Here is a 14692-nt window from a genome sequence, read left to right as displayed (position 1 = left end):
ACGGTTTTGTTTTGGAAAAAAATATATTTATAATGAAACCTCCTCCCTGCGTCAGTAGTTGATCCTGCGTCAGTAGTCATGCCTTGATTTTCGCCATTACCAGGATCAACATCTAAAATAACATAAAATTCTACATCAATTTTCTGCTTAGCTCTAGATTTTTAAAAGAAAATATTGTGTAATTAATTGCAGTTTCTGTATTTCTTTGTAGTTATGCGTCTTGTACATGTTTGAAATAATATGATTTATTGCAAAAAAAACCGGTTCAATCGACATTCTACTTTTGCAATATCAATCATGGTCATAAAGAACTGTTGTAACATACCCACAGCAGCCAAATCGTCCGTGTATACTATAGCATTACCGTTTCTGTATAGTATATAATACTTATTAAAGAGTTCGGGCATAATATGTAAGGCAGACATACTGAAACCGCACATATTTCAAAATGGCAAATAATAGAAAATAGGGATTCTTTTCTAATGACAATTGCTTTAGAAAAGAGCGTACGTCTAACGGATGATAGCGCAGCTGGTAATCAGATGTTTTCTAATGACAGTTGTTGATGAGGGAAAAGATGGCCAGTCGCTAACGTTACTTGTAATCACTTCTTCAATTGCACTTCCATTTGTCTCAGTGTAAGTGTTAGAATGTTTAGTTATCGAGGCAGGTAGAATTTGAAAGGCATTTAGTGAAAGCGATATGTAATAAACAGACAGCTTGATGGATAACATTCACAAGGTTTATGAACTGCAATGGTTCAATGAGGATAATTTCGACGTTATTAAGCAATGATACAATCAAACATGTCACATAATGGCTTCTGATACAAACTGTTAATTAGTTTATTGTTATCCACTTGTACATAACCTTCTGTAACATGTTTGATTATATCATTGCTTGATAACGGTGAAAGAATCCTCGCTGAAACGTTGCAGTTAATAAACCTAGTGAATGTTATCCATAAAGCTGTCTGTTATTGTCTTTTAGTAACACTTCTGGTTTATCTGAGAATCCATAAAAACACCAATCAGGCTTAATCGATCCTAAATACAAGGTCTAATCAGATAACGACAGAAATTAAAAATAATTAATTGTACTGTAATTATTTATTTACTTGTTAAGTAGATAGTTTTATTGACACTGTACAGTACTGAGTTATCAACCTTGCATCTGATTTCCAGATCATTATCATCTTGACCAACGTAATAACTCAATATACTTCTAGAATAATATCCACATCCAGGAATTAATGTTGGTGGATCAACTGTGCCTTTTGTTATATTTTCTGTTATTGGGTTAAAAAATTAATCATCAGTCGATTTGGATTCCCAGGACCAAAGCTTTTCAGGATATCCAACATCTCCTTGACAAGTAATCTCAATCTTTTCACCAACACTATAATTCATCTTTTCTGGAAATCTGACCATTTCTACCGTACCGGGATTACCTATAAAATATTAAATGGGATTTTAGTACATTCATATCAAGATTAATACGTATTGTGTTTTATATGATGTCATTAATGTATGGTGTGGATGCCGTAAGTTTATGATTGTAGAAGGAAAATTACAAATATCGTCGCCCAAGGTAACACACTTATGAATTCTAAGCTTAAACAATAAAATGATTGTGTGTGTGCCTCTATAATTATTGTATTACTCATACAAACTTAGACAATATTGCTGGGATTCTAAATCTTGTCAACCAATCTAATATAAACCACAATGTATTGTATCTAATGTAAGCGCATGTGATTATTTACATTTCAATCTAAATCATTTAACTTCTTCCTAGGAATTCCGTTAGTGTTTTGAAAATTGTGTGCTGACATCATCAATCATCATTTCGTGGGCTGAGGATTAACTGGTTCTATGTCCACTTTTCACTAAAAATGAGATACTTGCATAAAAACTATCTTTGAATCAACAAGTGCTATGTACTATAATATATAATAATAATAATGAGTATATTTATAATGCGCTATATCCATAAACCAAGTTTATGCTCAAAGCGCTACACAATTATTATCCCGGTCTCTAGGATACAGGTAAAGCCTGATTACCTCCCTTTACCCCTGAACTCTTAGAAAGAGCCCAACATATGCTGCTTCAAGGAGCGCAACAGTTTTTTGTATAATACATACACCATCCTACCGGTACCCATTTACAGCTGGGTAGACTGTGAGCATGATTTAATTCAGAAGCGCCCTCCAGGTTAAATTGCCAAAAAACACATAGGTCTTTGTTTAAATTTCAATCCATTCCCTCTCACAAAGTTCTATGTCCACTTTCACCAATATAATTCCTGGGTATGGTGTCATGTGGTCTTTTGACAAAATGGCCGAAAGAGACACCAGCATGGCTGTATTTCTAGAGCAGAAAACTCGCCGTAAGGCCCTCAGAATATTGTCCCAGAATTAAATTCTTAATATGTTAGAAAGGTAGATTGTTAGGCAATTTAAGACAGCTTAGGCCTAATGTTTGGTTGAAACCCTATTTTTATTTTGAATGATCGTACACAGTAGTTCAGTGCATAATGATGGAGATGGAACTAGTTGACATCAAGGCCCAAGGGATCTTTTACGTACATACGCCTCACCCACTTGGCCACCGTGGCTCCCTATACCATCATAGGCTTACAGTGTAATATATATATTTATGATCTTTATCAAATGTACATGTCCTTGGCGGTAAGCTAAGAGTGAGGTAACATGTCCAATCAGCGGACAATGCTTTCTCTTCGTTATATTTTGGGCCGGAAAAGGCTTTTTGTTATGTTTAATGCTTGAGAGTGTTATGTGTTACTTTTTCCGAAATCATATTTTTGTAGCTATTCAATAAATTGACACTCATGGTTAATCTTCGTCAGGCGAAAATGTAGCATGGATTTCAATAGTAATTTTCATGAATTAAACCCATTTTGTTTTCCTGTAAACCAGAGTAACTTTAGACCTAGTCACCTAAGGGGTTACTTTGGCATAGGCTAAATATGTTTTACACAAATAGAAGGATTCTTAAACTGTGACAATGTAATCCCTGGGCTAGAGTTGCCCCAGTTTACGGGTAGTTTTTTTTTTAAACAATGAGTCTGGATATAGAACTATGTAATTCGGACCGTCTTGAGACACAAGGTTCTATCTCCTATATTGAACTTTGTGCCTGACAAATTCATAAAATTTTGTAAGTCACAAAGTCCTATCTCCATTTATCATATTTCGGTTTGACCAGATCGGATACCACTGCACTAAAAAGCACCACACACCCTGCCAGCTGCTTATATTGTCAGCTTCCACAACAGTGAAAATTTGGTAAAGATTCAATGAGTTTCAAAATACAGCGATGCAAAACTTCACACCCATTTTTCTCAGTTTGACAAAAATTGGACATAGAACCAGTTAATCCTCAGCCCACGATTTAACGTCAAAATAAAACCCGATGACGTCATGGGGCTGATTTGTGATTATTTCTGACAAGATATTCTGACTCACAGGGGTCATAATATCTGCAACAATTTTATATGGTGAATATGGTGAAAACTCAATATTAAAGGAGTTATTATACTCCAAAGGTACATTTGGTGTCCATTTTGAATTAATTTGAATTAGACCCGCTCCCCTCCACGAAAATCAGAGAACTTTGGTTATACTGTAGATGATGGTCCCACGAACACAACGGTACCAATAAACCAACCTTCTTTTGCAATTTGTTCTAGGTCAACTCGGTTAATTTTGGATATCAGGTGAAGTATCGACCAAACCCGAATTTTAGATGTACCCATGGAAATAAAATCACTAACGTATTATTAAAGATTTAATAGACTAATTTTATATTACAAATTCCGTTACTCAGCAGGCAGAATAACCATATACACGACATATTTACTGTTACATTTTAATTCCGTGTAATAACTCTAATATCCGTGTAATACATAATGTTATACATAATATTACGAATTTCAATAATGTAACATTATACACATGACATATTAACTTTGAACAGTAAAATGTCATCTGATTATGGTATACATTATATACATAAAATACTTACTTTGAACTGTGACATTTTTATCTTCTTGTAACGTCCCTGGATTAGTAGCTATAGTAGGTTCTCCATTTGTTATACACTGATATTCAGCAGCATCATTACAATCAGGATTATTTATAATAATTTGTAGGAAGCCTTGGGTTGGTTGCTGGGTTATAGCATAATTACCAGTCACTGTATATTTAGGTGTTGTTATTCCTGTTCCAGGTGTAGTCCCTCTTCCATCTATTACTGCCATGTTTGTTGTTTGTGAATTCTGTAGCAGGGTACGTTTGTTTATCTGTATACTGTATAGTGTATCATAAACAGAGTTAGAAACAGGTGAACACCGTAATGTTAAAGATGTAGCACCTGCCTGTAGATTCTGGGATGGTGTTATTGTGAGTCTAGCAGCCTTGACATCTGAAAATATATATCAACTACAGAATAGTGTGTGCAATAGATTACGTGGGTTTGTTTGTAAATACGTCATGTGTGAGTCAATCAAATCTGTTAAGATTGTATAAACAATATTGACAATTAGCCAGTTAGACGCTATTGCAGTCTACACAAAATAATTTTATGAAATTATTACAACTTTCTGTGAAGGTGTTATATGTAGAGGAGCTCATTATTTTATATTTGTATAAAGTATACAAAATCAATTTAACTTTTCCCAGGCCATGTTATAAAGCCCCCTTTACACATAAAGAATATCTCACTACGCGCTACTACGCCCCAAATTGTATAGAGCATGGTGAGGTTGTGTTGAATTGTGGAAAACGTGAACACATTGCGAGAAAATGTCCCCAAAAATTATAAACTTGAGTTTTCTGGGTTAGATCGCAGAGCCTAGGCGTTTGTTTTGACCATTTGCTACCATAGGGACCACAGCACGATATCTGGCTTTTCCCACGCTTATGGCGATCTCAACTCGCTCTGAGACCATTTTCCGTCGCCGTATCATCGCGGTAAGGACGCCATCCCGGTCTGATTCGGGTATGAGCCAAATACCCGTTCAGTACATGCAAAATCGCAGAAATGTTCAACCTTTTCCACGTTCTCACTACGCGAACACAAAGTCAAATGTTCCCTCCGGGTTGGCACAACACTCTAGTCGACCTTCGGTTATAGTTTTTTCACGACTAGTGGTCGGAACTAGAAACCTAAAGGGCATGGTCCATGCCATCGTCTGTTGAAAGAGGGTTGCCCCCAGGGACATGGTGATGTCATTTTATTCTGCTTTAGACCTCGCCAATAAACCTAATAAAACCTTATAGGCTCAATATATCTCTATGTGGAGGATAATGAATCGCTGTGTTATATAGTTTAATAAACAAATAATACTTTCATGAAGTTCAATTTGCGCCACTCAAATTAATTTTAGAGACGACAAAATTCCTTGTAATTTGACTTTACTTTTTGCATAGCGCAAGTATTGAAATTATGCGTAATTTTTAGACTTAAATAGATTCCGACATAACATCCGAGAAAAAAAATATCTGATCATAGAGGTAGCAACCATTTAAAAGTCATTCAAGCTTTCCTAAAATCATGTACTTAACAAAAATAAATTATTTTTAAATATTCTACACTTTGGTTTCATCGACACCTCCATCTTGAAACTATTCCAACCATACCACAATAGCATTGCTCAGTATTTTCGGACTATGGTCTGTTCTAAATGAAATTCGGATTCAGTTAGTTCGACCGTAGATAGTTTTCATCCATCAAGTCGGCTAGCAAGAAACTCGGATTCAGTTAGTTCGACCGTAGATAGTTTTCATCCATCAAGTCGGCTAGCAAGAAACATTCGCACATAGGCCACGACTTCGCTGCGACCTAAAACATCCTTCAAATCGTGCATGCGAGCGGCATGGGCATGGCGAGATCTTTGTGGGTGTGGGGGAGTCATAGTCGGGACATGAGAGCGAGATAGGTCACGACCTCACTACGCGGAATTGGAACATGCACCATAACCCAAGCAGCCATGTCGTGGCGGAAAGGCTAGACGCGAGTCTGGTGAGAGCAGGGACAGCTTTGTAGACGCGTAATGAGAGTAGGGAGAGTGTGGACACAGCTTATAGCCCGTGCCACTTAGCGCTACCTGACTGGCAAAAAATTGACCGCGTGCACCTCTTGCCACGACCTTACCACCCCTTACTATGCCACATTCTATAGAATCTTGCACGTATTGAACGCGCAGCAAGAACTTTGTTACGTTCTAAGGAACTTTGTGAAAAATGTAGGGGCACGGTGAAAGAGTAGCGCGTTCTGGTTGGTTACTGAAAGAACGTAACCTGGACGTACTCCCCGCTTTTGCTACACTGGCACTGCACAGTCCCTACTCTCGCTACACTTTCTTTTCCACCACAACTTCACTACACGGTTCGGGAGCATGTTCCATAATACCCGCGTAGTGAAGTCGTGGCCTATCACTAGGGGTGTCACAATAAGACATTTTTTTTACAAATCATTTCAGGCCAGCAATTTCCAGAGGCGAAATTGCTAGCTGAACACGATTTTTAGAATTTTTTTTATCTATGACGTCATTTTCGGTTGGGGTTTGTCTGATTTCCAAAATGGCCGCCAAAAGTTGACGTAAAATGAATTTCCAGATAGGATGGGTGATTTTCATGCAAGGTATGGCTTGTAATATATCATATATAAGGTTTTTGTTGTAATTAAACTGAAAAATAATCTCTAAAACTAGTTTCCCCAAATCCAAGATGGCGGAAATTCAAAATGGCGGCTAAAATTTACCTAAAATGGCCGATTTGTCAGATTAAAGTCATTTCACAGTTTGATTTGGTTTGTAATATGTAATCTAAAGGGTTTTCACTGTCACTGAACTTAAAATTAATCTAAAGAAAAAAAGAGTTTTCAAAATCCAAGATGGCGGAAATTCAAAATGTCGACCAAAATTTATCTAAAATGGCCGATTTGTCAGATAAAAGTCATTTCACTCTTTGATATGGTTTGTAATACGTAATTTAAAGGGTTTTGAATGTCATTGAACTTAAAATCAATCTAAAATAGAGTTTCCAAAATCCAAGATGGCGGAAATTAAAAAATGGCGGCCAGATTTTCTCTAAATTGGTCAATTTTTAAGATAATCGTCAATTTTCTGTTTTGATATGGCTTGTAATATGTCCTCTATTAAGTTTTCAGAGTCACTGAATTTGATAGGGGGGTTGGATGGCTGAATGGTTAGCATGCGCGTGCTGTATCATAAAGTCTGTCATTGAGTCGACTGGCGTGATTTTGAATCCCCGGTTGTACGTGGCAAGGAGTAGGGTCGCCTGTCCAACCTCGTGGGTTTTCTCCGGGTCCTCTGGTTTCCTCCCACTGCTTAAGACCCCTACGCACAAGCCAATTATGTAAATAAAATTAAACCATATGTTAGTCCCGAAATGACCTAGTTTGTGCCGAGTGGACGTTAAACCCCATTTCTCTCTCTTTCTCTCTGAATTTGATAATTGAAGATGATTGTTTCAGAAAAAAAAAGGGACAATCATCAATCTTTCTCTTGGATTGGTTTATAATAGCAAATTGTAATACTTTTTTAAGGGCAACTTAATTTGACCTGACCCAGGAATCTACCTGTCAATAAATAAACCATGTGCAGAACTTACCAGTCAGCTAATTAGAATTTCAAAGAATTTAACCTTAAGACACAATAAATGTAGCTTAATTGTTTTTATGCATAAAACCCCCATAACAATACAACGGGGCCAACTGACGCATTTTTAATTTCATCTCCTTTGTCTTTGCACCATTTTACCGGAGTGAGAATCATTTGTGGTATATCCAGTCATTAAGAATTTAAGTTCTCCTATTCGTTCAGAAATGGTAATGTGGTCCGTTTTTGCATCGAAGACTCCGTGTCCAGTAACTTTTGTGGTATAGTCTAGATGTTGTATCCACAGGTCATTTTCGTCAGTTACGTATTTCACAACAAGTTCTACATGTAAGAACAACACATAAGAAAAGAGGAAATCGTGGGGGATGACTTTTGGGATACCTAGTCGTAAATGCATTTCCAATTATTTTCGTGATGATTATTTTTAACTTAGAACTTGGTGTGCATTACATTACAGACGAATATGATCTGTGGATACCATACCACACAAGTTGCGGACACAGAGACTTCGATGATTCATTTTACACTTTTCACTTTATGAAATACATGACTGACAAATATGAATTCATCTGTCTAGATGATACCACAAACGGTTTCCAGACATAAGTCTTCTGAACAAAAGTTAATAAATATTGATATTCGTCAAGCAGTGTGCTATGAGGAAAATTGGCCCAGACAGTGGTACTATGGTGTACTCTTATTTCGAATTCCAACTGTCTAGGGTTCTTGTATGCGCACGTCAACGTGTACATATAAACCTGGTTTCTCGAGAAGCCCCCGGTGCTGCATCCTGACATGGAGAAACCACACTGGAAAATCCTAAGGTACTTTTTCAGCAAACATAGGGATCGAACCCCAGATCTCGTTCTTAGCGAGTCTTACTCACTGAACCACTATTTCGAACCATTTCTGAATAAACAATAGATAAATTCTTAACAACTGGATATATATACCTCACTGTTTTGCTGGAATAATATTAAATCTTGTTTATGTGAGATCCAGTATAACAGTTCCAGTTACCATCAAAATAACTACTACTCTTTGCTATTACAAGCCAATCCGATAGGAAAATTCACGATTGTCCTGTTGTATTTTTAAGCAATCATCTACCATCTTCAAAATTCATTTTTGATGTAATATTCATTTTCAAAATTCATTTTTGAGGTAATATTCATTTTCAAAATTCATTTTTGAGGTTATTTTCAAGTTCGTGGACTTTGAAAACCTAATAAAGGACATTATTACAAGCCATACAAAACCGAAAAAATGACGATTATCTGAAAAATCGTTCATTTTAGGAAATTCTGGTCGCCATTTTGGATTTTGGAAACTCTTCTTTTGAGGTTGTTGAGTGACACAGAAAACCCTTTAAATCGCATATCACTCGCCATATCAAACTTAAAAATGACGATTATCCGAAAAATCGACCATTTTAGGGAAATTCTGGCCGCCATTTTGAATTTCCGCCATCTTGGATTTTGGAACCCCGTTATATTTAGATTAATTTTAAGTTTAGTGACACTGAAAATCCTTTAAATTACATATTATAAATCATATCAAAGAGTGAAATGACTTTTATCTGACAAATCAGCCATTTTATATTTTTGTATTTATTGATGTCAGTAAGATGTTACTATGGAGAACGTAAATTTCAGATTATACATTCCAGACTTCGTAATTGTAAAAGTGCTCTAAACTTCCATAGATTTTTAATGCATATTTCACATAACCCGACATGCAGTTGTGGTCATACTCAAGAAGACAGCGACCATTATTTTCTGCACTGCCCAAATTATTCGTCTCAGCGTATCTCAACATTAAATACCCTCCCATTTAAATCCATAAATACAAAAGCGTTCCTATATGGCGATACCAGCGAAAGTAACCCGTTCAACAAAGTGAGTTTTAGTAAAGTTTACAAGTATTTAAAACTAAACAAGCGCTTTGAATAGATAAGGTAATTGTCAGGCGACGATGATTGGTGTTAAATAGTGATGATGACCATGAAGATGATTTATTTATATATTTATTTATATACTAGAAGAATGCCCGGCTTCGCTCGGGGGTCATAACTCCGAAACCGGAAGTGGTAGACTAACGCCACCTGGCCTATGTTACTCCCCGGTATGAGCTACCCCTATACCCCAAATTTCAGACTCGGAAATGACAACGTGAATGATGGATCAGTCGAACGACAGAGTGAATGACAGGAGTTTTCCAGTCGAATAATAAAGATAATGGCAACGCTGGTCATAGCATATCTGTTTATAATATATTTCATATAAATGTTTATACACGTATTTGAAAAATACATTTAGGTCTACGTGTAATGTTGAATGTATAAATTCGGAAATGTTTTGATCTCTTGAACTGTATTATTTAAAATACACGATTAACGTATTAAATTGTAAATAATGAATCAAGCCAAGACATGTATTAAATGTTTTAAATGTTTTATTGAATTTCATTCAAATATTGTGAAAGGGTTGGTAATAAAATTAAAATTGTCATTGTGTTATTTTAATAACATTGAATCGTCCTATTCTGTTTCGTAGTCGTCTCAACATATTGTTGTCATGGGTTACTTCTGCTAAACAACTCAATAGAAACGAGTAAAGTATTATAAACGAAATTATGTCTAAAGAGTTCTTCATGACATGTATTGACTGTAAGACACAAAGCATACAGGATCTAAGTGTGATGTTAAAGGTCAACACGTAACTAGTGAACTGATAAATATTGTACAATTTATCTAAAGAGTACATTTATGAAAACGTGGTACTTTTCTGATATCTAGTTAAATTAACACTTACCCACATCTTGGCATAAGCATGACTTAAAATGATCACGGCTAAAACACTTCCGTGCGAATCAAGAATTCTTTATGTAAGAATAGAGCTTTATAAGACCGTAAATGCACCACACATTATGTCTCCATAAGATGGTAGCTATATCAAACTTAAAAATGACGATTATCTGAAAAATCGACCATTTTAGGGAAATTCTGGCCGCCATTTTGAATTTCCGCCATCTTGGATTTTGGAACCCCGTTATATTTAGATTAATTTTAAGTTTAGTGACACTGAAAATCCTTTAAATTACATATTATAAATCATATCAAAGAGTGAAATGACTTTTATCTGGCAAATCAGCCATTTTAGGTAAATTTTGGCCGCCATTTTGAATTTCCGCCATCTTGGATTTGGGGAAACTAGTTTTAGAGATTATTTTTTCAGTTCAATTACTAAAAAACCTTATATATGATATATTACAAGCCATACCTTGCGTGATAATCACCCATACTATCTGGAAATTAATTTTTCGTCAAATTCTGGCGGCCATTTTGGAAATCAGAAAAACCCCAACCGAAAATGACGTCACAGAAGTAAAATAATCTCATAATCGTCTTCAGTGACAAATTTTGCCTCAGAAACAACCCGACCCCAAATTTTGTTCCGATTGTGACACCCCTACTATCACGTCTCAACGTTCCTACCTCGTCACGACACTGTCACAGCCAGCGCTATCAGCCACGATTTGTCTGATTTGTATTGTCGTATTAGTCTGGAGGCTCAGCGCGAGGGGGGGGGGTGTCCATCAAATGGGCACAAAACCAGACCCAACTTTTCTAGCGTAAAATTTTGCGTAGAATACGATGCCGAGTGGTAATCAGTCCGCCGTTGGGGAGTTTTCGAGATATTCGGGGTCAAAGGTCAAATCGGTTCATTTTCACTGAAAGTGAATGCGCGGTCATTCTTGTATCATGAAAATAAGCTGAAAATGATCGAAAGTAATCACACTTTCAATAAAAATGTAAACTTGCTAAATTCACCTTTGTTCTTTGTGACCCCAGAGGTCAAAAGGTCACATTTTCCGTTTTAGCACTAGGAAGATTTAAAGTAATAAATGTCAGCGTAAAATATAAAATCTAAAGCGAAACCTTTTCTAATTAATAATAGTAAAATTTAAAATTTATCTTTAGGTGGTCTTAGCACCGAACTTTTACTTTGAAACGTCAAAAATGAACTTGCATAACAGAACCAAACCGCTTCGGAACCTGTTTCAAAAATACGTAAAAACTGTTAAAATCTCTCCGAATTAGTTTTCCAACGAATGCTATACATAATGATACTAGCTGTCTGAAAAAACAATTGAATAGTTTCATGGCTGGACTTCAGCCTGCAGGTCGCGTCACAAAGCCTGCCAAAATTTTTCCCGCTAAAATTTACCAATACGACATATATATCCTGTGAACTACTATGTGCAATGCATTCGTCGGTTTTATCTGCGTCCATGTTCCGGAGAACTTCATAAAAACTCATAAAAAATTTGCAAACTTTTAATCTCGTCGTCAGATACGTGTTTTCCCGTCACAGCCTGCAGGCTGGAGTCCAACACTGAAACTATTCAATTGTTTTTCAGATAACTAGTATCGTTATGTATAACAATCCTTGTGAAAAAAAATCGGAGAGATTTCGATTTGACAGTTTTTACGTATTTTTGAAACAGGTTTCAAAGTGTGTTGGTTCTGTTATGCAAGATCATTTTCGACGTTCCAAAGTAAAAGTTCGGTGCTAAGATCCCCTAAAGATAAATTTTAAATGTTCCTATTATTAATTAGAATAGGTTTCGCTTTAGTTTTTATATTTTTCGTAGACATTTTATTGCTTTAAATCTTCCTAGTGCAAAAACGGTAAATTTCACCTTTTGACCTCCAGAGTCACTAAGACTAAAGGTGGATTTAGCAAGTTTACATTTTTATTGAAAGTGTGATAACTTTCGATCATTTTTAGCTTCTTTTCAAAATACAAGAATGGCTGAGCATTCACTTTCAGTGCAAATGAACTCATTTGACCTTTGACCCCGAATATCTCGAAAACACCCCAACGGCGGACTGATTTCCACTCGGCATAGTATTCTTCGCACAATTTTACTCTAGAAAAGTTGGGTCTGGTTTTGTGCCCATTTGATGGACCCCCACCCCCCGCGCTGAGCCTCCGGTCTATATTTAGCTCGTGGTGTGAGTGTATGAAGGGGGTATAACTAGACCTAATCAAACACTAACCCTATGGAAGTGATCTTACCTTGAATCACAGCAGTATAAATCATTACAAATGCTAAAACACTATTCCCGTCCATTATGTTACACCTGTTGTCCTATTATGGTATCTTGCGTGTACGGTATATGTTTGTATTATAATATACTCCTAACCTGAGATATGGTGATACCAAACTTATATCTATAATCTAATAAAGTCTATAAATTGCGCAATCGTGGTGTATATGGTGTCGCTACTGAAACTTTATGTACACATGCCCCAAACCCAACCCGATTATGAGCATTGTGATGAACAAACATTCAGTTTTCCCGATGTAAACTGAGTGCAAATATTGAATAAAGGGCACGCCTAGCATATAAATAATATGACGGTCACATTATGTGGCCAATCGGGAATAACTTAACACAGAAGTCAAACCGGATATAAAATCATTTTTTTTGTCAATCACCTATATATTTTGCTGTCTGAAAATTAAAGGGTGGTTCAACCCTTATAATAATGTTCTGGGTTATGTACCAGAAGAGGATAGCGCACATGGGGCATACAATAATGTGATATTAAATAGAAGGTTTTGGTCTAAATATGCCTAATTTATTCATTATACTTGCTATTAAGGTGTTGAATAACCCATATTCCACGGGTTACAATCGCGTCAACATTGTTCCAATGCCTTAATCCAATATATTTCAATTAGGTATTTATTTCATTCTGGAACTTTTTTTTTTTTTTAAAATCCAAAATATTTTTAAAAAATGCAGTTAAATATTGCGCTATGATTTTATTTCTCGGCAAATGAACTATCAGTACTCTTATCTTTGTTTACTTTAAGCAGGCATTATGCAAGAGCCAAATCTGCTGCCTATTGCAGGTCTTTATGTGTGCCTTAAATGTTGCATAATCTATTAATGAGACATTTATTAACATGGCAAAACCGTTATCAACTCTCAATGCCATCGGATATCTCCGATATTAAATAGATTAAATGTTTCGGCCATATTTTGATTCAATTTAAAAATGCAGAAACGAGACTTTTCCTCAAACAACCAGTACGTTGGTTACAATCAATGCACACATCTAGTGAATCCTTCAAAGGCTAATATCTTCGCCCAGAATAGAGTAATTTTACGTTATCTATTTTTGACATATTACAGCAAGAATGACTGGTTCTTTATCTAAATCTTACATAATGCCCCTTTAAGTTTTAGTGATTAAAGTGACCGGTTTTAACTTTGGGTGGCCAACACTACACTGCACATACACATTTTATTATTTCATTTACAAATATTTTTCTCGTTTTATTTTAATTTTCGCCAATGTGGCTTGTCAAACTTAACCATTCATTTCCAAGCCAAAGTCTCTACTTCTTTGCAAGGTGAACTGAAAGATCAAGGAAGGTCATCTCAACATAAACCTCTTAAAGATGTTGTTACTAGACCTTAATCAAACATGAAAATGAAATGAAATGGAGCTTAACGGTTTAACGTCTTACTGTTCTGCTCCGACTGGGCTAATGAAGACGGACATACGTCATACCGTGTGCTATAAGGGAAATTTGCCCGGACAGCGGCTCTACGGCCCACTCTTATATCGAATTCCAAATGCCAAGGGTTTGTTTTACGTGCAAGCCAATGTGTACTCAAAACCTCGGTGTTTCGTCCCATCCGAACGACTAGACAGTTGTCGTTGTTAGGCCATCCGTCCTGCACCACAGGCAAGGGGAAACCACGCCGGATAATCCTGATGAACTTTCTTGGCCAACACCGGACGCGACCTCCATTTAGCCACCATGGCTCCCTTAATCAAACAATCAAAGTTTTTGGAAGACAGTTATCAAACCGGGTAGTTTGTAGCCGATGATCGTCTAACCTTAGGGATAATCCGTTGGACTTTATAATGTAAGGTACCCTAATGGCGATTTGTCGGTGGTGGTGTGTGAAATGCCCTTTAAATAACAACCTCCTAAA

At 36.4% G+C, this 14692-nt stretch overlaps 1 protein-coding gene across 1 annotated transcript in view; it reads right to left on the bottom strand.

Moving 5' to 3' along the window:
* Positions 1–13015, bottom strand: part of LOC126830091 (uncharacterized) — a 40709-nt gene extending 27694 nt beyond the window's left edge. Inside the window, exons 1-2 of the mRNA XM_056102884.1 lie at positions 12753–13015; positions 4050–4448 (exon numbers count right to left, since the gene is read on the bottom strand). Of these exons, the coding sequence (XP_055958859.1) occupies positions 4050–4448; positions 12753–12807 (454 nt within the window). The 5' untranslated portion in view covers positions 12808–13015. The remainder of the gene's footprint in view (positions 1–4049; positions 4449–12752) is intronic.
* Positions 13016–14692: the final 1677 nt, after the last annotated feature.

Source organism: Patella vulgata, chromosome 8 (genome assembly GCF_932274485.2).
Source record: "Patella vulgata chromosome 8, xgPatVulg1.2, whole genome shotgun sequence".
NCBI classification, from domain to species: domain Eukaryota; kingdom Metazoa; phylum Mollusca; class Gastropoda; family Patellidae; genus Patella; species Patella vulgata.
This window is presented reverse-complemented; position numbering and strand designations above follow the sequence as displayed.